The sequence below is a fragment of the Quercus lobata genome, chromosome 4, assembly GCF_001633185.2.
Source record: "Quercus lobata isolate SW786 chromosome 4, ValleyOak3.0 Primary Assembly, whole genome shotgun sequence".
Lineage (NCBI taxonomy): Eukaryota > Viridiplantae > Streptophyta > Magnoliopsida > Fagales > Fagaceae > Quercus > Quercus lobata.
In genome coordinates this window covers 42,249,415-42,272,473 of record NC_044907.1, presented here as the reverse complement: position 1 = coordinate 42,272,473, position 23,059 = coordinate 42,249,415, and the positions used below count along the sequence as shown (strand labels likewise).

At 34.2% G+C, this 23,059-nt stretch overlaps 1 protein-coding gene and 1 pseudogene across 2 annotated transcripts; one reads left to right on the top strand and one right to left on the bottom strand.

The window, feature by feature from the left end:
* Positions 1-6,286: 6,286 nt before the first annotated feature.
* On the bottom strand, positions 6,287-7,639 carry LOC115985217 (annotated as a pseudogene).
* A 5,039-nt stretch (positions 7,640-12,678) lies between these two features.
* On the top strand, positions 12,679-20,845 carry LOC115986388. 2 transcript variants are annotated; one of them, XM_031109339.1, is made up of 6 exons: positions 12,679-12,849; positions 13,009-13,104; positions 14,515-14,635; positions 14,762-15,198; positions 15,682-16,021; positions 19,407-20,827. In XM_031109339.1, the coding sequence occupies exons 2-6, from the start codon at positions 13,070-13,072 to the stop codon at positions 20,481-20,483; spliced, it is 2,010 nt and encodes a 669-aa protein (XP_030965199.1). In that variant the 5' UTR covers positions 12,679-12,849; positions 13,009-13,069; the 3' UTR covers positions 20,484-20,827. The 2 variants fall into 2 exon arrangements, with proteins under 2 accessions (XP_030965199.1, XP_030965200.1); XM_031109340.1 differs by lacking the exon at positions 13,009-13,104 and having other exon boundaries at positions 19,407-20,845.
* The last annotated feature ends 2,214 nt before the right edge of the window (positions 20,846-23,059 follow it).

Genomic DNA, 23,059 nt, shown 5'->3' with positions numbered 1-23,059 from the left:
TTATTTTGACCCTTCATCTCCCTAGTTATTGGCACAATAATTAAAATTAGAAAAAAAGAATTGAATGGATTGATATATATGTTAAAATAATCTAATAATTATAAGGAAAATGATTAGTTTATACTTTATATCTAACTATTCATGTGAAATTTATATTTTACATAAAAGTGTATAATATTGTACACAATTCATGTAGATGTGTACAATTTACATGAACAATAAATATAAACCAATAATTGCCCTAATTGTAATGTGTTCACTTTTATATTGTGTTATTTTCACTAATTCATCTTATATCTCACACACATGTTATATAAACCAATAATCGTCCTAATTGTAATGTGTTTAATTTTATATTGTGTGGCACAAAAAAAATGAGACATCCTTGGAGACTTTGATCACATGCATCTGTGTGGAGGAGGAGGCTAGAGGACAAGATGCACTCATGACACAAGAGTGCAATGGTAATTCCACCATAAAGGTAAACCTTATTTCAACCAATAATAATAAGCTCAAAAATCATTTTCCTAGAAATGGTCAATTGAAGCCTAAAAAGAGAGCCTTTAAAAATAATAATAGACCTCAAGAAAAGGGAAACCCGAATAAAAATTATAATAAGAATCAAGGACCCCCTTCACAAGATCAATTTAATAAATCTTGTTTTGTATGTGGCAAGAGTGGGCATATTGCTCGATTTTGTGAATTTCAGAAACGTGAATCTGTTCCACAGGCTAACATAACTGTAGAGACTTTAATGGCTATGATTACAAACATCAATATAGTGCAATATGTTGAAGGGTGGTGGGCAGATTCTAGTGCTAAAAGGCATGTCTATTATGACAAAGATTGGTTGAAGTTGTACACTCCATTTGAAGAAGAAAAAACAATTATGCTTGGTGACTCTAGCAAAACCAAGGTTCTTGGGAGTGGTGAGATCAATTTGAAATTCACTTTTGAACGTGTGCTAATATTGAAAGATGTACTTTATACTCCGTCCATGAGAAAGAATTTGATGTCAAGCTTTTTACTTAACAAGGCTGGCTTCAAGCAAACTATGGAATCTGATAATTATGTAATCACTAAAAAATGATTATTTGTGAGCAAGGGTTATGCTTGTGATGGAATGTTTAAGTTAAATGATGAGAATAATAAAGTATCTACCAATTCGGTTTGTATGCTTTCTTCTATTAATTTTTGGCATGCTAGTTTGTGTCATATAAATAGTAGATATGTGGGAATCATGAGTAATTTAGGATTAATTCCAAGACTATCAAAGATTTTGAAAAATGTGAAACTTTTAGTCAAGCTAAGATTACAAAAAGGCCTTATAAAAATGTTGTAAGAAATACCGAATTGCTTGAGTTAATTCACTCTAATTTATGTGAATTTGAGGCAATTTTAATTTGTAGAAGAAATAGATATATTATCACTTTTATTGATGATTTCTCAAAACATACAATTGTTTATTTGTTGAAAAGTAAAAGTGCTAATTTTCAAAATTTTCAAAATTTTATAAAAGAAGATGAAAATCAATTCGATAGAAAAATAAAAAGAATAAGAAGTGATAGAAGTCGTGAGTATGAATCAAGTGCATTCAACTCATTTGTTCAGTTTTTGAGAATTGTCCATGAAACTACTGCACCATATTCACCTGCTTCTAATGGTGTGACTGAAAGAAAAAATAAAACTCTAATTGAGTTAACAAATGCCATGTTAATTGAATCTGGTGCACCTTTATATTTTTGGGGTGAAGTTATTTTAACTACATGTCATGTTTTGAATAGGGTGCCATATAAAAAGTCACATACCGCATCATTTGAGGTGTGGAAAGGACATAAGCCAAATTTGAAATATTTGAGAGTATGAGGTTGTCTTACTTATGTAAGGCTTACTCATCCTAAAATACCTAAATTAGGTACAAGAGCTACTACCTATGCTTTTCTTGGTTATGCGATTAATAGTGCAGCTTATAGATTTTTTGATCTTGAAAACAAAATAATTTTGAATATAGAGATGCAATTTATCATGAAGAAAATTTTCCTTTTAAATTGAAAAATAGTGGGGGTGAAGAATATATTTTGTCACAACCTAGTTCTTCTACTTCTCATTTACAAAATCAAGAAAATTTTGAAATGGAACTTAGAAGAAGTAAAAGAGCTAGAGTTGAAAAGAATTTTGGTCCTGATTATTATATCTTTAACATTGAGAAAAATCCCCAAAATTTAAAAGAGGCTTTAACGTCACCTAATGCTATATTTTGGAAAGAGGTTGTAAATGATGAGATGGAATATCTAATTTCTAATACAACTTGGAAATTAGTAGATCTTCCATCGGGTTGTAAGACCATAGGTTGTAAATGGGTCCTTAGAAAAAAAGTTGAAACCGGATGGATCAATAGATAAGTTTAAAACTAGACTTGTTGCAAAAGGCTTTAAACAAAAAGCTGATCTTGATTTCTTTGATACATTTTCTCCGGTAACAAGAATTGCATCTATTAGATTGCTAATTGCTATTGCTGCAATTTTTGATTTGAAAAATCATCAAATGGATGTAAAAATTGTTTTTCTAAATGGGGACCTAGAGGAAGAGATTTATATAGACCAACCCAAAGGCTTTATAGAGCCTGGACAAGAAAGTAAGGTATGTAAGCTAACGAAATCCCTATATGGCTTAAAACAAGCACCTAAACAGTGGCATGAAAATTTTGATTCCTACATGATTGTGAATGGTTATAAATCAAATGAATGTGATAAATGTATTTATTCTCAATCATGGAATAATTTACATGTTATTATTAGCCTTTATGTGGATGATATGTTGATTTTTGGCTCAAATATGCATGTTATAAATGAGACAAAAAATATGCTTAAAAGCCATTTTGATATGAAAGATCTTATGGTGAGGCTAATTTTATTTTGGGCATGAAAATTACAAAAACATGTGATGGAATAGTTCTTGATCAATCACATTATGTTGAGAAAATATAATTTTCATGATCACAAAATCACAAAAGTGTAGTTACTCCTTTTGATTCTAGTATTCATTTATTTCCTGTGAATAATGATGATGAGATTTTTAATCAAAAGAATTATACTAGCATCATTGGTCGTTTGCGTTATGCTACAAATTGTACTAAACCTGACATTACATATGCAGTAAGAGTGCTTAGCAGGTTTACTAGCAAGCCTAGTAAGGATCATTGGCTAGCTATTAAGCGAATCATTAGATATTTAGTTGGTACCAAAAGTTATGGCTTATTTTATAAAAAGTATCCTGCTGTGATTGAAGCTTTTAGTGATGTTGATTGGAATAATTTGTCAAATCCATTTACCAAGGCTTTGGCAAAAGATAGAGTCTGAAATACATCGAGGGGGATGGGACTAAAGTCCATAGATTCATGAACCATGTATGAGGATACCCAACCCAAAGACCAGAGATCCTAAGAATTGGGTTCAATGGGAAAAACGAATCATACGATGGTCATAAGAAATGCATTATATATTTTTTTTAATTATTTATTTTGTAAAAAAAAAAAAATTAATTGTTCATCCCTATGATGTAAGTGCATTTATCATGTAATGTGGAGAGGTTGAGTAAAAAATCTTAATGAAATTTGTAGCTCGTATAAGTGGGGTGTCAGAATTACAAGAGCACCCTTGACAAAATTTCACCTATGTGAGAGTGGGGGTGGAGCCGCTCCCTATGAGATTTGGACTTAATCTCAAATACACTCGTAAAATTGGGATTCGCATATGGCCGTAAAGTGTTAGTTATAAAAGCTCACGTTAACACCTGGGTTGTTATGTGTAAGCAGTGACGCTTAATTTTCCAAAAGCAGTTCTAATTCAAGTCAAAGATCAATACGACTCTGGAGTTGGGATCGCTGTTTTATTAAGTGAAGGTTCAATGCAAAGCACACCTTCATGATGCTTAGTGACCTATCTTTGCCTGGTAATATCTTTTTAACTAAAAAATTTAATATTAAAATTGGTGGGGGATTGCTGGAGCATTTTAATATTATATAATTAAAATTGATTTATATTACAACATAAATGTAAAGATGTGGGAGTTTATATGGAATATGAGAAGTTAGTAAAAATGTTTAATTTCATATTGAAAAGGAGAGAGACTATTTTATTCATTTTAATTGTGGTGATTAATAGGCTAATATGAATTTAATCAGATATTGGGGTAAATACGTGCGCAAAGGAGAAGTGAAGGGAGGAGGTGCATACACCCAAGTAAGGGATAGTGCAACTTTTGTAGATTTGAAAAGAGAGGCCAACCAAATCTACAAAAGTAAGGGATAGTGCAACTTTTACTATATTTTGAAAGTAAATTTAGCATTTTGAAAGTAAAAGTATTATGAAAAATGTTGTGAACGTACATAGCTAAATTTACTTTCAAAATATAGTAAAAGTGGGTTGCATCAGTGGAGCAAACCCTTTTTTTTTCCCTGCTGTTGAGCTATAGTGCACAGCCAAAGATGGCTCTGCATGGTAGCTAAGATGGTAAAAAAAATATTTTTTTATTATGTTGGGGTGGTGGTTGTTGTTTATTTTAGTAGATAGATTATTTTGTTGTCTTATTTATATTATTTTATTGTGATGAATACTAAAATAAAAACAATTGATATTGAGTGTTTTGTAAAGTGAGGTGATAAAATAAATAAAGTAACTTTTGTGGCGCTAAATTGCTAAATTTTTTACACCACCATTGCTCATGCTTTTAATACTATTACAATAAACGAAATAAAGATATCGGTTAAAATTTGAGGGGCTTTTTTTAAATTGAGCCCTTAGGCAACTGCATTAATTGTTTATAGCATAGAGCTAGTACTAGGTCTTACAAAACTATAAAATCATGCAATAGCATTATTCTTAAATGTTGATTTATGCCACTCAACATGGAACTTGGTACATGTAACTCTTTTAGCCAAACAACCCCTAATATTAGACTTGCAACTATTTTCAAAACGGATGCATGTCCAATCACGAAGAACTAAGAAAAAAATTTTACTTTGCCTTTCCTTAAACCAAAAAACGAGAGCTGAAATTTAGTGGGAGAAGAAAAAGAACGGAGGAGCAGAGAGGCAGAAAGAGTTGCGGCAGGAGAAAAAAAGAACTAAAGAGAAGGGATGTGGGCTCTCCAATGGGTCTAACCCCTAATGGTTACCTTGACAGGCCTAACTTCTAATGGTTACTGTACAAATTTAATGCCCAATGGGATGAAGAAAATAAAATGAAAAAAAATAGAGTAATGCACTATTTTACAACATTTTTATAAAATGTTAATGTAGTTAACTTTTTATTGGTTTTCATCAAACTAAGCTCGCCATTATTATTAATTTTTCATTTACTAATAATCACTCACTACATCAACACAGTTTGTAAAAAATTTTGTAAAATAATTTGTATCTCTAGCATTAATCTACCCAGTTAATGCCCAATAGGCTGAAGAAATTTAAAGGAAAAAATATAGCACAAAACAAAACTAAATGGATTTGGGTTTAACATGCAGGGGTGATAGAAAGCTCATATCCAATACTGCGCTTATCGACTTAATATTATAAAAACATCATATGGTTCGCTTCTAACCAATGTGGGACACGAAGGAAAAAGCCTGTGTATGAAACACCCATACCAACAATAACAATGAGTGTGGTTACAACTAATCTTGTTGTGGAACCAATTATTTGATCACAATTTTAAGATTTTTTCAATAGTATGCAGCGTGGGCTATGGAGTTGCGGCAGTGGCCTACTCTTAGAGCTGGCTGTGGTTCCTGCAAAGATTTACTAGTGATTATTTGAGGTCGGAATAATTCCCATCTCTGTATGATCAAGATCTTTTATTGCAAAAGACTACACTACAATTAACTACACTGACACCCAGATAAAAGGAATTCTCAAACAACTACAAAGTACCCTGTTTTGGATTTGAGTTCTTTTCACATTTACTATGACAAGAGCTAGCTCTAAATCTAATGTCATCTATAATGGAATAGATGACCTTCTTCCGATGAAACACCATTACAAAATCCGAGCATTTTGTTGGAGCCGAATGCAGTAGATTGAAGCAACCTAGGCAATTTTGCACTTCTTTAAAACTACTGCCTTTGAAATCTTGAATGCTCCAGTGAATCAACTCATCCCATCTTCATATAAGACCTGAAAAATCCAGTTTTTTCAGTTAAAGACAGTGCTCAAAGAACACCATACATATTCCAAACAAGGCTATATATATACATATATTTACTATCAGGAGAATTGGTGCAACCATGGAAACTAACTTCTTGCTGCACAAAGCTGGTCCAATTCATCAACCACCACTTCTATCTCCTCCTCTCCTTTCTTTCTTAAACTGTCACTCATTTCTCTTGCTCTCCTCCTTATGCTCTCTCCAATATTCCCCATCACTACCTCTCTAATCACAGTTGCAACCTCTACTCTTTCAAGCTTCCCATCTCTGTCTCTTTTAACCTCCATACCTACACCCACTTCCTCCACCACTCTAGCATTCAATGGCTGATCAAGTTGCATGGGAATGGCAATGATTGGCACACCAAACTTTATGCTTTCTATCACAGAACTCCATCCACAATGACTCACAAACCCCCCAATGCTTGAATGCCTCAGAATCTTTGCTTGAGGTGCCCAATCCTCAACAGCAATTCCTCTCTCTCCTACCCTTTCCAAAAACCCCTCTGGTAGCGCCTCTTCAAGCTTAATTTTCTCTCCCACAGGGAACCTAACAACCCATATGAAATCCACCTTGCTAAGTTCAAGCCCATGAGCTATCTCTTCCATTTCTTCCTTACTCAGAAAATACTCACTACCAAACGAAACAAACACAGTTGAAGACCCTTTTTTCTTGTCAAGCCAGTCAATGGTCTTGGATTTCTCATCTTCACATACAGGGTCTTCAACAAGTGGACCAACTGGAACAACCTTCTTTTCAATTAGAGAAGAAAGGAGATCAATATATTTCCCCTAAAGTTCTCTAAAAGTCTTCATCGAAACGATATTAGAAGATAGTGCAAAGCTTTGAAGAATGCGTTCTTTGCCATTAATGTAAGGGTGGACAGTGGAAGAACCTTCAAGCGAATTGGTTAACCTCACTTTCATATATTTATGAAGATGAAGTTCTGGAAAAGGAAAGTCCTCACCTGGGTTTTTCATGGCATGAAGCACAAAACAAGTCGCGGCAGCTCCAGTAGTTATAAAGTTAACAGCTGGGATATTATGGGTGTAAGCTATTGACGGTGCCCAAGGCTGAAGAAAATCATATATAACCAAATCTGGCTTTAAGGTCTTGAGCATGTTGGAGAAGCTAGGACTGGCCATGTCAAAGGCCATTTTGAGGGTGCTATTGAGGTGGGGTGGGAGGCCTTTGGTTGTGTGATACTGAGGAGGAAGCTCAGGCAATGATGGAAGATTGAGTTCCACAAGTTGTATTGAATGAGAGTACTTTTCAGAAAGTTTTGGCTTGATGGAATCGAGGTTGATAGGTGTGGAACAAAAATATATGTGAAAGCTTCTCTCAGTGAGCTTCTTTGATAGCTCTAAGGAGGGTGATATGTGACCATGAGCCAACCATGGTAGCATTAGAATGCTTAGCCTCCTTTGTGTAGCATCCATATTTGCACTCTCTCTCTCTCTCTCTCTCTCTCTCTCTCTCTCTCTCCTTATATTTGTTCCTTGGTGTTAATTGGTTTGCGTTATGCCGAATGGTTTTTATTAAATTGAACATGAGTTGGCGTGGCACTGGATTGAGAGACTTGAGGAGAAGGAAAAAAAAACTTTTACAGCGAGAATTCATAGGGCGTGAAAGCAGGACAAGAGGGTTGGTGTAAGGGTCAATAGACTCAATACATACGTGTGCTTTTTGAACTACATTGGATAATGAATCAATGATAACAACTGAGACTCGGTTAGCTACTGTAATGAGTGATGCCAACCGCACAAAATGCTGATAATTTCATTTGGCTGATTTTTAGTACATATATTGTTGCATGCACAAATTATTTTTTCAACTGAAATTGTGTCATGATTTCAGTTCAAAGAGTTTTGAACTAAAATTGCTATTCAAAACATGATTTCAGTTCAAAATTAAATGGTATATACATAGATGAGGTTCTGTTGTTGAAGACAATGCATGTACGATTTTTTCAAGAACTAAAGTCTTACTATCTTACTTCAGATTTTTTTTTTTTTTTTAAATCCTATTTTGCTATTCATTTTATTTTACATATTATCACTAAAAGGCTGTAACAAAATCTAAAAGGAAGTTATTAAGCACTTTTTGTTTTTTTTGACATGGAGAGATTATGTGTGTGACACCCACCACATGATTTCCTAAGGATTAAAATCTTAATTTCTAATACGTTGATTATTACGTTGATTCATGCTTAATTGTTACGGATAATAATTAATGTAATCATACACCTTTTCATGATAAAGCCCGCATTGAATGTGGCGATGGCCATTTGCACATATCTTGACCAACCAAACCATTGCTCCTACCATAGCCCCCAAATCAGCATGGGCTTGGACCTTGTGGGAGAACCAGACTTCTCAGTTCTAAGTTATTTTGCTTTCTTGTGCTTAATCATGTAGTTGAATCACTCTTCTTTTTTCTTTTTCTTTTTTTTTTTTCTTTTTTCCTCAATGGCAACTTGATGTTCATGTAGTAAAGCTTTCAAGGGATCTTGTTTGTGTCATTATTTTGTTACAATAGTTTGACAAGAGGGTATTTTGTATTTTTGTTAATCCAATCTAACCTTAATTCATTCATCACAAATTATTATTACACACGTTAAGTTACATACTGTTGTATATACTTCAGTTGAAATCATGTTTTGAAATAATCAAAACATGATTTCACATTTTAACATCGTGCTTTGGTATAAGTCCCATATAAAAATTGTGTAATTATTATCAATCTCATTCATTTAGGTTTTTATGGCTTTTGCTAAACACAAGACCTACTTGTACGCATGGCTGTCATGGTTTATGAGCTATTGTTGAGCCGATTTATAAGAATCTCCTAGTTGTGGGCTGCAACTGAGCCCAAGCCACTTTAGTTAGTATATGGATCTCTCGACCATAGGCCTACGCTAACCCAAGCACATATGTCATTAGGAATCTGTCTAGCCCAAAGCCCAACGTGTCCACTTGGTTTAAGCACAGCTCAATTATTACTCCAAAATTGTGTGTGTGTATATATATATAAAAGATAGAAATTATACTCTAACATAATTTAGGTATATATGTGATGAAACTCTTTTCTAAAAACTTAAACTCTAACCATTACCCTCCACACGTATCTCACATCCCAAATTTCTCTTCAACTTCTTTTTGGTATGAATGGAATTTTTTTTTAGAGCTAAAAATGTCGGTTTATTTTCATTTCTTATTTATATATGACTTTTAAAATCTAATTTTATATAAGTACAAATATCCTTGCACATAACTTTTATTTTTAATCATCAGTCACACTCTAACACAGCTTAGGTAGAGTCCAATATTGCCTGAAATTGTCTCATTCCCACCCAAAATAATAATTGACGATCCTAGTAAGCATTAAAAAAAAAATATATATATATATATATATATAAACAAAAAACAAACAAACAAACTATGCTGCCGTCCCTATAGATTTTCAAAACCATGTCAAAGAACAAACTAACCTAAATTCTTTTAATAATTGGACAATATATAAAGAACAAGATTTAAGTACAGTACTTAGGTGCTGTTTCTTAAATTCCTCTCTTAAGATTCTATCTGTAAGCGACTAAATCTCTCGTTTGGAAATAAAGTCGAACAAGTGAAAATAGTTTCACAAATGCGAATTTGTATTGATGATTGTGTGGTACAATTCTTTGTGATTACAAAAGAGTTATCCTCTGATTCGATCTCCTTAAAAGATTTGTTGATTGGATTTGTAGTAATGTGATTTTGATTCGAACACCCGATGTACTTCAATTTGGTTGAGGAATGGATCGAAGATCTTTGGAACAGAATTACAATGAATCTCTGGCTATGAGCTTGTTAGAAATTCTTTGTTCTTCGTGTTCTTTGTGTTCTTCGGGCGTTCGTCGTCTTCGAAGGTTTGTTGTGGAAGTTCTCCGAGGCTTTAGAGGCTTGAATCCGTGGAGCTTCACTGATTTGTGGTTGTTTGAGGTTTCTGGAGGCTTTTGAGCTTGATTCCAGTGAACTTTGAGATCTAGGCAGATAGTTTGGATGATTCTGCTTCGAATGTTCTTTGTATTTGAAGATTTGTGGTGGAAGTTCTTCGGGGCTTTAGAGGCTTGAATCTGTAGAGCTTCACTGATTTATGATTTGTTGATGTTTTCGGACCTTTGAGCTTGATTCCCGCAAACTTTAGGATCTAGGCAGATGATCTGGATGATTCTGCTTCGAATGTTCTCCGATTTTGGGGTTGAAGTTCTTGAAGTTCCTGGAGGCTTCAGGGCTTGATTCCAGCAGAGCTTTTTCCCTTCTGAATCCTGGTCCTCCTAAATGTCTCAGGAAGGCTTCTATTTATAGGAGTTTTGGGGTGGGTGAGCGACACGTGGCGGAACTTGATTGGTGACACATGTCACAGCCTAATTGGTCTGCTTGTGTCATCGCTTACACATGTTAGACTGCTTGAGTCATCGCTTACACGTGCGAGGTTGCTTGAGTCATCGCTTACACGTGCGAGGCTGCTTGATTGGTTCTTGCATGACACTTGGCAAATTTCTGTTGGCTTCTGAATAGTGATAGCAAAACCTAGCAGCAATACATGGTACTCTGTAATTGGCTGTATTTTGTGGACTTGGTAATGTGACGTGTCAGCTTGTGATAGGTCGAGAATTTTCCCTCTCTACACTATCATGTGCCTTTTTTTTCATAGATGGAAGTGTATTTTTTAAGTTAAATAATCATATAACATAATCTTAAAATAAGATCCTAAAGAACAGAACCTAAACATAAGTTTTGTCCATATATAAAATAAATAAACTGGCTTTTATTTTTTTTTTTTTCCTTTATTCTACTTAGGCCTTAGGGTCGGCAATTCTTTTAGTTCATTTAAGGGCAAGTCAACTAATAGCAATAGTAAGTCGTTCGTTTAAAAAAGAAATACGATTATTTTAATACTAACTTTTAATATTTGATCACTAAACAGTAACAAACTAGTACAATAAATAATAATTGGTCTATCAAAGTTTATAGATAAGTGTAAAAGTAGCCCCTTTTTTTTTACTTCAAAAAGAAAAAGATAGTGTAAAAGTAGCAATTTTTTTTTTTTAAAGTCCGTTAATGTGAGTTATTGATGAAATAATTATTGTGCGGCCTTCTATTGAATAACAACAGATCTTATTAATCTTTTCTTTAAAATAATGAAAAAGAAAAGATATTTTTTTGCTGAAAAAAAATAAAATGGTCTTATTACCTTTATGATAATTATTAATAAACTATTTTAGAAAAATTTTGACATTACTTTTTGTTAGAGAAGCATAAAAAGTCGTCAAAAAAATTAATTGTTTTTTCCTTTTCCATAAAAAGTTTATAAATATATATATATATATAAGATAGAAATTCTACTTTAATCCAATCTAAGATAGCGTTTGGTACGGGAAATCTAAAGTGTCTAGGAATGTAACTATTCCTATGTTTGATTTAATTGGAAATTTAATAAGATTCTTAAGAATGTGAAATTATAATGTTTGGTTTATTCCTAGAAATCTTAACTGAATTATTTATTTTTCTCATTCTATCCTTAGATTTGTAAATCCAATATAAGTCTAAAAAAATAAAATAATAACCTTCCTCTAAATAAATAATGAAAAAATATATATAAACTATAAATTATAACAAATTCATTAAAACTATCATCTAAAAGAAAAAAAGATGAATACAGCAACAGAATTGTCTATCCTGTTTATATTGTTTTGGCAAAAAGAAATAATGTTGTATTAGTGAGAAAAGATGTTGATGATTTGTTTTATATTTTATCTAAATTGCTTAAATGATAAGGAAGAATGGATAAAATTGTCAATTTATAAGAAAATACAATTTCCTTTAAGTTTAAGAATTTGGATACCCACCTATTTTAAATAGAATCCACATTCCTACTAAAATGGAGTTAAAAGAGGAATCTAGATTCCTTTGATATCTAATTCCCTAGTGTGATTTGCAACCAAATATAAGAATTTTTAAATATTTATGGGAATCTTAAAACATTATCACGTACTAAACGTCACATAAGTGTATATGTGTATGAAGTTTCCTCTTGAAAGTTTGAACTCCAACTATTGCGTCTCATACACTACAAGTATTTATTCTTGCAGAGCGTACGTTGGTTAACTTTTCCAAAAAAGAAAATAATTTTTTTATTAAATTTATTTGGCAGTAACCCTACAAAATAGTTCTGTTTCAATTTTCTAGAAACACTTTTTCTGGTTTTCGGGTCTACTTTTAACTCATTGGAAAAGTTAAAGAATATAGTTTGACCAACAATGAAAAAAAAAAATAGAAATCCCAGAAAAAAGCTTTAACTTTTTTAAAGGAAAAAAAAAGCTTTTTTTTTTCTATGAATAATGGGAAAAAAAAAAAGTTAAAAATGAAAAACAAAAAACAAAAACAAAGAGAGAGAGAGAAATCAAAGCAAAGAGAGTGTATTGGACAGGAAGTGTGGGTTTTGTTTGGCCCAAAATTTATTATGTTTTGTGGATGGCGGAGTGAAAAGGAAAAGAAGCTTCCTGTCTTCATTCTCAACGGACCAGATTCTCTCTCTCTCTTTTTTTTTCCTCAGTGTGAAAGTAAAAGTCCTCGGTTCTGTTACATGGAGTTTTCCTTTTGAGGTAGGACCAAAACTACTACTACTACTAACTTCAAAAATTCTCTATAGCTTTTTTTATTTTATTTTATGTGAATCACACATTTTGGGTTTTTTTTTGGTTCTATTCTCTTCTGCTCTATGCTCTTTCTTCAGAGTCATTTTCTGTCTTTCTTTGTTGCAGAGAGTGAATTTTGAAGTTGGGGTTTTGGTGGGTTTGAGGTTGTTTTTTTTTCTGTTTGATAATGCTTAATCCAGACCAGGAAGAGCAAGATCAGAGGTAATCATCATCTGGGTCTCTTTCATTTCTTTGTTTTTGGTGCTTTTAGTTACGGATTTACCTGATTGAAGTGTTTTTGGATTCTGGGTTTTGTGTTTTATGTGTGTTTTTTTTTTGTTGTTGGAAGTGTTTGTTTGTACTAGGTTTCTGTTGGTTTATGTTTGGCTACTGAGAAAGCTAAGGAGAAGTTAGGAAATTGAAAGTTTGAACTTGAGGATCAATTGGGATTGTGTAATTTTGTGGTTTTAATAGTTTCTAAAATCATATAGTTATCCTTTGGAGTGTCTGGATTTTGGTTTTTGCTTACAGCTTGATTGAATTGCTAAGGAAATGTTGGAAAATGAAAGAACTAAACTTTGAAATTATAGATTTTTTATTGTTTAGGATGTGGATCAACTGAGTCCGTGCTACTGCATGGGTTGATTGAGGTGAAAGTCTATTCTTTCAAGCTCCAACTAGAAGATTTGAAATCCAATCCCCTTGTCTGACTATTGGTTAGAGTGATAGAGAATGTATCCATTTAAATATAAACAATTTGGGAATTCAGCTTCTTTTTGGAGGTGAATGGTTTGCAGTTTGTTAATTAGGAATTTCTCAAACTGTGTTGCTAGAGTATCGGGGGTTTGTTCAAGCTGGTAAATTAAGCTGTTCTTTCCACTTTTCATTTACTTTGGTTCTTTGTTTGTTTCTTCTAGATTTATGATTGAATCCCTATCAATGTTCTGCTTGTTTTAAAAGTAGTAGTCACAAATTTTCTTGTTTATTTTTATGTTGATAATTAGAGAAGATCCTCAGGTGAAGCTTTAGACGGATTTATCACATGGTGTCTTCTCAGTTAGCTAGATTCATGACAGAAAGAATATCCTTTCATGTTAGATATATGAGAGATCCTAGTGTTTCTCATTGAAACAAATTGTATTTAGTGTTTGGATTATTTGGAGGTTGGTAGGTTACTTATTTATTTTGGGTAAGTAAAAAGAATTCATTGAGAAGGATTGTAAACCACCTGCTAGATTGCTTAATAAAGTGAAGCTTGGTTTGATTCTTATTTATGAAAGATCAGTGAGAAAAGAAGTTGTTTGTGCCAAAAGTCTTGTAGCTCAATTGGCATCTCCTAGTGTTTCCAAGGTAGACATCCATGGTTTTAATCCCCCAAGCCCCAACTATTGAATTGTCAAAAGAAAAGAAGTTGTATGTGGTTTTATTCAATTATTTAAGTAACATATGGTTTCAATGCGTGATAAGCACACATGGATGCATAGGCACACAAGGCATCCATGTTTTAGGTTGAACGCAAAGTGTCATGTGTAAATTATGTAGGTATTTTGTATCATGTAAAATGGTTTTGGGATTTTTTTTTATAATTTTATAATTTTTATATAATTAACTGGGGGGCTTCTTGTTTATCAGAACAAATTCTGGCATGGAAGACTCATCTACAATGACTATTGAATTCCTTCGGGCAAGATTGCTGTCAGAAAGATCTGTCTCAAGAAGTGCAAGGCAGAGAGTTGACGAACTGGCAAAAAGGGTATGTTTTAATGTATTTTCTGCACTCTTTGGAGTTAACTTTTTTTGACCTTCTGAGTGAAGAACTGCTATCTCTCTCTCTTGATCTGTTTGTCATCCTGAAATGTTGGTTATGTTTATCAATTAGGTGGCAGAATTGGAGGAACAGCTAAAGATTGTGTCTCTTCAACGAAAGAGAGCTGAGAAGGCAACAGCAGATGTTCTTGCCATTTTGGAAAGCCAAGGATTAAGTGATGTTTCTGAGGAATATGATTTGAGCTCAGACGAAGAAACTTCCCATGAATCCAAAGCAGTTCATAAGTCTACAACAGAAGAGGAGCACTGCTCTTTCAATTCAAAAGTCAGACAAAATAAATCAGGGGATCTTTCAGGTTCTGACCTTGATTCTTCTCCAGTACGTGGAAGAAGCTTGTCTTGGAAAGGCCGCAATGATTCTCCACGTTATTTTCAGAAGTACAAGGACTCTTCTATGAGAAGAAGGAGCAGTTTGGCTTCCACAGATTCTTCTTCCCCAAAACATCACTTAGGTAAATCATGCCGCCAGATAAGACGCAGAGAGGCAGGGTCAGTTCATTTTCCTTTTTCTCTTGTTTTTTCGAATTAAAAATAAGAATATTTATTTTCTTTTTCCCTCATTTGATCAACATAAGAAATTTATTATTAAGTTTGTAAGAGTTAATGTGGTTTTGCCATCTTTTGTATAAAACAGTATATGCTTTATTAGCTTGTAGTTCTTGTGCAACCCTGACACCATCTAAAACATTTTGTTAGTTTCAACATCATCATGCTCATAAAGTTTCTATTTGACATCTGTGCAAAGTAATACATAACAAGGAAAAATTATAAAGCAAAAAGAAGATTATAACTATGCTACTCTTTGTTTAATTGACTAATTTCATTCATCTGGTGGTCGGATTCTGTTCCAACTCTCTTAGTTCTTGTCAAGTATTGAATGTACACCATGTATTTTCTCATTCCTATTTAGTTCTCAACACTTCACTACCTGTGTATTGAAGAAATTTATGTTTGTTTTTCTTGTGTTCTCAGATCTGTTGTTGAGGAGTTTAAAACAAAGCCTGTGAAGGTTGGTTCTGAAGAAAATGGAGTGGCCACCTCTTCAGAAGGTTTTCCAATTTGCTCAAATGGTGGGCTGAAAGAAGGTTCTAAAATCCAAGAGAAAGTTGTACAAGATGGTCCACTTCCAAGTTGCTTAGAAAATCATAGGAACGTAGGAGATAATGACCTTGATTGCAATGGATATGGAAGAGACAGAGATATGGAAAAAGCACTAGAAGATCAAGCACAACTCATTGGCCAATATGAAGAAATGGAAAAAGCTCAAAGAGAATGGGAAGAGAAGTTCAGAGAAAATAACAGTAGTACACCGGTATGCTTCATTAGAGGCCTTTTAGCCATTTGAACGCTTTTGCTTCAGCTTTATTTTAATCTTATTCACAGATTGCACATGTATCCAGTTGATGTGAACCCATGACCTAACCCTCCAAACCATTCTTTTGGAAGGAGGAAGTGCTATTTGAACTAGAACTCATTGGATGATTCTGCTTCTGCCTCAACTTTTTAGTGTCACTTGTATGCTATACAAAGTTTTGTTTAGTTTTTTACTATTTTTTTTTAATAAGTAACTAATTCAATGAAGAAATGCAAAAAGGATTACAAACATAGAATACAAAGGAAAAGCCAAAAGAAAAAAAATCCAAGACTATTATATAAAATTCGTATGAGCTGGTAAATTAACAAAGCTCAGGGAAGAGAAAGAATGGGAAGTCAACATCCACTCATAAAAGTACTTTAAGAATAAAAACTTTTGTTGCACTATAGGTAGGCCCTTTCCCTTAAAAAGTGTGCATGTTCCTTTCTCTCCAAATTCTAATTCTCCACATTAAACATAGCTAAATCTCCCCATTATTATGCTTACCAATTTCCTTTTTCCATCCTGCCAAAAGGTCATCTACTGAACTCGACATCACCCAAGAATAGATATAAAACTAGTGTCCGCAACTCCTGTGCCATTTTTGCAGTGTAAAATAATTGTTTTGCAGACTCTCTATTCAACTTTCACATACAACACTTATCCAGAATTATTTTGCCATGCATCCTCAAATTATCCTCTCAGAATTTTCCCTAACTCAGTGGTCCACATGAGAAAGCATCATGTGGCAGAGTTCTTACTCCCTTCCCCCCACCCCCTGGATTTCAACCCCTTGTAGCTCTTAACCTGAAATCCACTTGTTCTGCAAATCATTTTATCTGCTCCCTCCTTTCTAATTTTAACAGAATATGAGTGATCCAGAAGTGCTCTGTAAATTTCATGGAGTAATACTAAATTGCTCCCAGGAATATAGGGTTCCAATATAGGCTTCCATTTAATCACTTATGTAATCTTCCACTTGTCCATCCCTCTCCCTGGCAATCATGAAGAGTTCAAGATACCTGCCCAAGAAAGGTGAATCTCCTTTCCAGCAAGCATGCCAGAAATGAGTCCTGGTACCATCGTCTACCTCAAACCTTGCAAATCTAAGAAAGTTTTCCAAACACCTCCAATGTGTTTCCATAGACACTCTGTAAGAATCCCCTACTACGTCTGAACACCATCTGCCCTAGGAAGGGACATTTCTTTTTTCATCTTTCACCTTACCCCATCATGCATCTCTCTTCGCTGCTTATGCACACAACCATTGCTAAGTAAAATCTTGAAAAACCAACAGCTTTCTATTCCCTAATCCTCCAGCTTGAACAGAAGCCCAAACAGTTTGGTACCTATCCCAAAAAAAAAAAAAAAAAAGGCACAAACAGTTTGCCAATTAAGTAGGAAATTTATGATCATCCCCTATACCACCTCAGAGGAAATCCCTTTGAAGTTTTTCCATCCTATTTGCCACTTGCTATTGGAATGGGAACAATGAAAAAGACTTAAGTGGGGAGAATAGTAATCATACTTTTAATCAAAATGAGCTATCCTCCTTTGATTTTAGTTTGTTACTGTTGGTTGATTTTATCATTATGTCTCATCTTCCTTTTATGCACAAGAATGATGTAAGAATTTGAACTGTGTTGGCAGTAAAAGCTTTTGTAATGTCTTCTATTTGTGCAATGTGATTGTCATTGAGATACTTAGTTCTAGTTGATTTTTTGTTTCTTATTGCTTTTCCTTGTGGTAAATAGTAATAGTATATTGTAAGTTAATGCATATAATGCTGATGCCTAATGACGTTATGTATACTTTTGGTCATTAGGAAAAAAGAAATGTTGATTTAAATTTATCCTTACGTAAAATAACCCATCTCCCTCGTGAATAGGAAAATCTTAAAGAAAAAAGTACCGAGAATTTGAGATCAACGTTTTTGCGATTTCTTTGCTAATGAGAATATGAGATATGTGGGTGGGTGGGTGGTGTGGGGGTGTGTGAGTGTGGGTATGTATGTATGCACTAGTGCACTCCTATGTCTGTTAGTGTAGCTGTCACATGGGAGCTTTATTTTTTTGGTTAAAATCATAGTTACTTATGTATATGATAGAGATTGGATTCAAAATTTACTTCCTCTACACCCTCCCTCCAACTAAAAAAAAGAAAAGAAGGTTTAGAGCATATGGGACTGGTTTTGTTATATGTTGTACTCTTGTTCCAGAGTATGGAATATGGATGACATTGCCCAAAAACATGTTTGGTAATATATTGCTGTGTTTATTTTGAAACAATTTGTCCTGTAGTTCTATTGATGATTTTTTTGACATCATGAGTGTCCATTTGTAATTCTTTAAGGGTTCTCGCATTTGAGTGATTCTTATTCCAAATATATTCTCTTAATTTAAAAAGTGGTACTAGGAAACACGAGCTTCTGAGAATAAAACAAGTATGCATTGAACCTTTGCGAATGAACTTTAGCTCAAATGTTCTCTCTTCTTCTTGTAAGACTAAGGTGGTGGGTGAGGTTGTGGGTTTAGTGTCCCCTGGGTGCATTTGTTATCTACCAATAAAAAAAGTATGGGTTGAACATCTGCCCAATCACTACCACTGCTACCACACCTCCTCCATTATCTCAGCCACCACTCATTACTACAGTCCTCTTGACTACTTTCACTGCTGCAACTATTACCACCAACCCCTGTTGCTACAACAGCCACTACCATCTATAGTTCATGCACTTAATAAGTACCTCCTGACCATTGTAATTGTCCTCTTCCAATTCAAACCTTTTGGCACCTACCATTATCCATAATCATGGACTAATTTGCGTGAGATACATCATTTGGGGCCATCGGCCTTTGATCTCCACAAGTTGACTGGCCTTAATAAACGGGGCAATTTCCTTCCCTTTTTTTGTTATTTTATTTTTATATTTTATTGTTTTTGTTTTTCAAAACAACTAAGTTTTGGCCCCAAGCAAAGGGGAGGGGGATATTTGAACTAGTAACATTCACTTCGTGAGGTGTGATCCCCAATCAATTCGATTGTGCTATGCCCCTTGCGGTTCAAGGCAATTTGCTTTTGCATAATTTGGACTGGAAGTGCGTGGGGTGTAAGTCTCCTTTATTAGGCGTTAGCCTTCTGAAGTGTTTCATATTACCCCTGGCTCAAGATGAGGGATGAGCAAGGTAAAAGAAAGTATCATTCTCCTAGTTGTATTAGTTATTTAGTTATGTATATATATTGGATTTGTACTTGAAATAGTTTCTTTGTTACTTTTTCCATCTTATTTAATTCTTCTTCCACTAAATCTTAAGTTCTTGACTCTGGATCATAAATTGTTTAGGATTCCTGCGATCCTGGAAACCACTCAGATGTCACTGAGGATAGAGATGACATCAAGGCACAAGCTCCCCACCTGGCTGAGGCAGTCGCCTCCTATGCTGAAGAGGAAAAGTCAGAGGTGAGAGATGTTTGCTTCCCTAAAGAATTGTCCAAAGCTCAGCCCAATGGTGTTCTGCAACCTTCAAGTGTCAATATGGGAGGTACACAGCATCAGAATAACATGAATAGCTTCGCTTCTGAATCTTCCACTCAAGAATTTGCATTCCCTATGGCGAAGGAGAAGCAAAATGAAGAGAGACAAGAAACCTACCATTATAAATATTCACATAACTTGCATAATGAGCCACACTCACATGGTTCCCCTGGAAACCAGTCGGTGCATTCAACTTCATCTGTTGCTGGGAGTAGTTTCCAAAAGGGCAATACTTCAGGGAGCCGAAATGACCACTATGCATTGGTGCCACATCAACCATCTGATCATTTGAGTAGTGTGCTGGATTCACTTAAACAAGCAAGGGTATCACTGCAAAATAAATTTAATCAGGTGCCTTTAATTGAAGGAAGATCTGTTGCTAAACCTTCTGTCCCTGCCATGAACCCTGGGGACAGGATGGAGATTCCTGTTGGATGTGCTGGGCTTTTTAGGCTGCCAACCGATTATTCAGTGGAAGCTAATATGCAAGGCAACTTCCTTGATTCAGGCTTGAGTACCACAAACTATTATCGCAACAAAGGAGTTGCAATAACTGCAGGTGATCGATTTGTCACCGGTCCTTACTTGGAGACTAGATCTGATATTTCTACATCTGATCCATATTTCACCAGTCGGACGTTGTCAAGATATTCTTCTGAGAGGCCACGATTTGATCCCTACAGGGATACAGTCCTATCGTCTTCCACTAGATACACAAATTCAACCCAGCCCTCTTATCCATCCTATCCCACCTATACTGGAACAATGCCAAGGATGCCCCCTAGTGAAGGATTTTCGCGAACTTTTTCTAGTCGGACAGTTGGGGTACCTCCTGCTGATAACATGTTTTATGATGGTCATGGTAGATCCAATATGTATATGTAGTAGCTTACCATAAATAATCAATTAGGTTGTTAAAATTACAGGTTCACCACTAAGATTACAGCATACATGTTTTGTAGTGTAATATTGTTGTAATGATGTGCCATAAAAGTCCATATCTGTACCTCTCTTTGGATTCAGAATGGAAGTGAGACAGTTTTCCACTTTGTATAGAGGTAGGGACCATATTCTCGTTTGTGTATCTTGTATCTTTTTCTCTCTTTTTTCCCTATCTAAATTTCTGCTCAGAAACATTCTGTATTTCTTTTCAGTCATCATTTTTCTTCCCCTCTATGTTTGGGGGATAAAACAAATTCCGATATGTCAAATGTTGGGTATTCAATAAATTTTAGTTCATTAGATGATCTTCAGTGATGTTTTTGAAGGATTATCCTTTGTTTAAGTCTACTGCTTGCTTGAAGTTCTTAATAAGTTTTTATATGCCATTGTTTTACAGTTTCTCTCATGCTTTGAAAAGCTTGCATTATTGATTCACCATAGTAGGATTTAATTTTTGGGTTTAAGTAATAATCTAGCAGTAATAGCATTTTTTGTCGTGTTCTATGTGGGTTGAATTTTTACCTCCCTTTCCCCTCCCATTCACCTATTATAAAAATAAATAAATAAATTCAATCTTAATATTTTTCTTAATGTATTTATTTTAAGGTTAGTTCAAGATTTTTAAAACAAATTAATTTTAAGATTTTTCATGATGTATTTATTTTAAGGCGAGTTCAAGATTTGCTCGTGTGTAAATATGCCTCTTCTTGCATTTCTCTCTCTATTTTTCTCTCATATTGATTTTAAAATGCGTGTATTTATTGCAATGGTAAAAAACTACATGATTTTTTTTATATAAAAAAATAAAATAAAATAAAACACGTACTAGAAATTCAGATTTGTATGCTATGCAAAAATGGATATTTCTTCTTTCCTTAAATCCTCTAATTCCTGTAAATTATGGCGAAAGAAATCAATCTCATACAAGTTTGTTTGTTTGTGTGTTTTTTTTTTTTTTTAATGGAAGTTCAACCTGGCCATGTCTTGTACAGTTTGATGGAATTTATCAGTTCCGATCCTAGATGACTATAGTCTAGAACTAAGACCCAGTACATACCCAAGGTAACCAATCTAGCAAGCCTGAATTCATGAACGTTTCAAACAGAACTACAATTGGTTTGTATGTAAATAATACATGGGGTCACTCAATTCCATTTAAATTCAAATCGAGAATTCAAGATCACTTGTTCAACAGTAAGAATCATATCCAAACACCATTCCGATTTTGAATTGCTATTCTGTGTTTGTTTCATGTTCTGTGTTTGTTTCATGTAAGTGATTTTCCAGAAAATACTTATTTTCCGGAAAGGAAAATATTTTTAAGTGTTTGGTTGCATTTCAGAAAATGTTGTGAAAATTTTTTTCTGGTGTTTGGTTGTATTGTTGAAAATGCTATTTTCCTACAAATTTTTCACACGACAATTCAACCCATGGTAGCAAACTCCGGCAATCAAAAACCACAACCACCAAAACACCACCACCACACCACCACAACAACAACAAAAATCAAAATCACACAGAAATCAAAATCACACAGAGAGAGAGATCAGTGGGTCGAAGGCGAGATTGCGCGGAGGCGAGATCGAAGGTGTGATCGGTGGACTGGACCTCGCGAGATCAAGCGGCGCGGTGCGATCGGCGCAGTGCTGCGATCGACGAGACCGGTGCGACTGGTGCATGCGATCGTCGGACTGGAGCTCGGGGTTCGCCTCTTCTCTCTCTCTCTCTCTCTCTCTCTCCGGAATTCATTTGAAGTGAAAATAGGAACGGAAATTCATTTCCGTGGTCAAAGCGTATTTTTTTCGGTCAACTGAAATTGATTTCCGGAAAATTCTATTTTCCGGACCAACCAAACACCCGCATTTCCGGAAGTGATTTTCACCCAAAATAAACATAGCCTAAGTTTGTTTTCTCAAACAAAAAGTTATTAGAACCCATAATGGTTTAGGTTTTATATTTCTATAATATTTTTTGTATATTTAAGGAGTATCATGGATTACAGAGCAAACCATTTATAAAATTAAAAAAAAAAAAAAAAAAAAAAAAAAAAAAAAAAAGAAGAAGAAGAAGAAGAAGTATCATAGATTTAAGAGCAAACCAAAGTGGACAAAAATGGACGAAAATGAATTGAATTGGGTGCTATGGGGTGTAAAACCTAAGATCTCACCCTCGCTTTAGAACCAAGACTAGCATTGCAACTCTATTAAAAAAGAAAACGAAAAAAAGATTAGCATTATAACCAATAGACCACTTGAACTCCTTGTGTTTAATTATGATCTATTATTATATTAATTTTATACTTACATGATTTATAATTTCTCAACTTATTTTATCACCTCTATCTCAATTTATTAAATATTTACTAAATTTGTTTTCTTTGCTAAATTTACTTGTGATTTAAGAATAAATCATTTGCATGGAAACTTACTAAAAAAAAAAAAAAAAAATTAATTTAATCAAAATTATTTCTACTTGAAGGATAATTATACAAGTTTCTTTTCATGTTTATTTATGTTGTA

What these genes read in the sequence shown, in the direction of transcription:
- LOC115986388 (XM_031109339.1), top strand. Translation starts at nt 13,070, where the DNA reads ATGCTTAATCCAGACCAGGAAGAGCAAGATCAGAG. An exon ending in TTGACGAACTGGCAAAAAGG is followed by an intron (nt 14,636 to 14,761) that starts GTATGTTTTAAT and finishes TTTATCAATTAG; the next exon opens with GTGGCAGAATTGGAGGAACA. An exon ending in ATAAGACGCAGAGAGGCAGG is followed by an intron (nt 15,199 to 15,681) that starts GTCAGTTCATTT and finishes TTGTGTTCTCAG; the next exon opens with ATCTGTTGTTGAGGAGTTTA.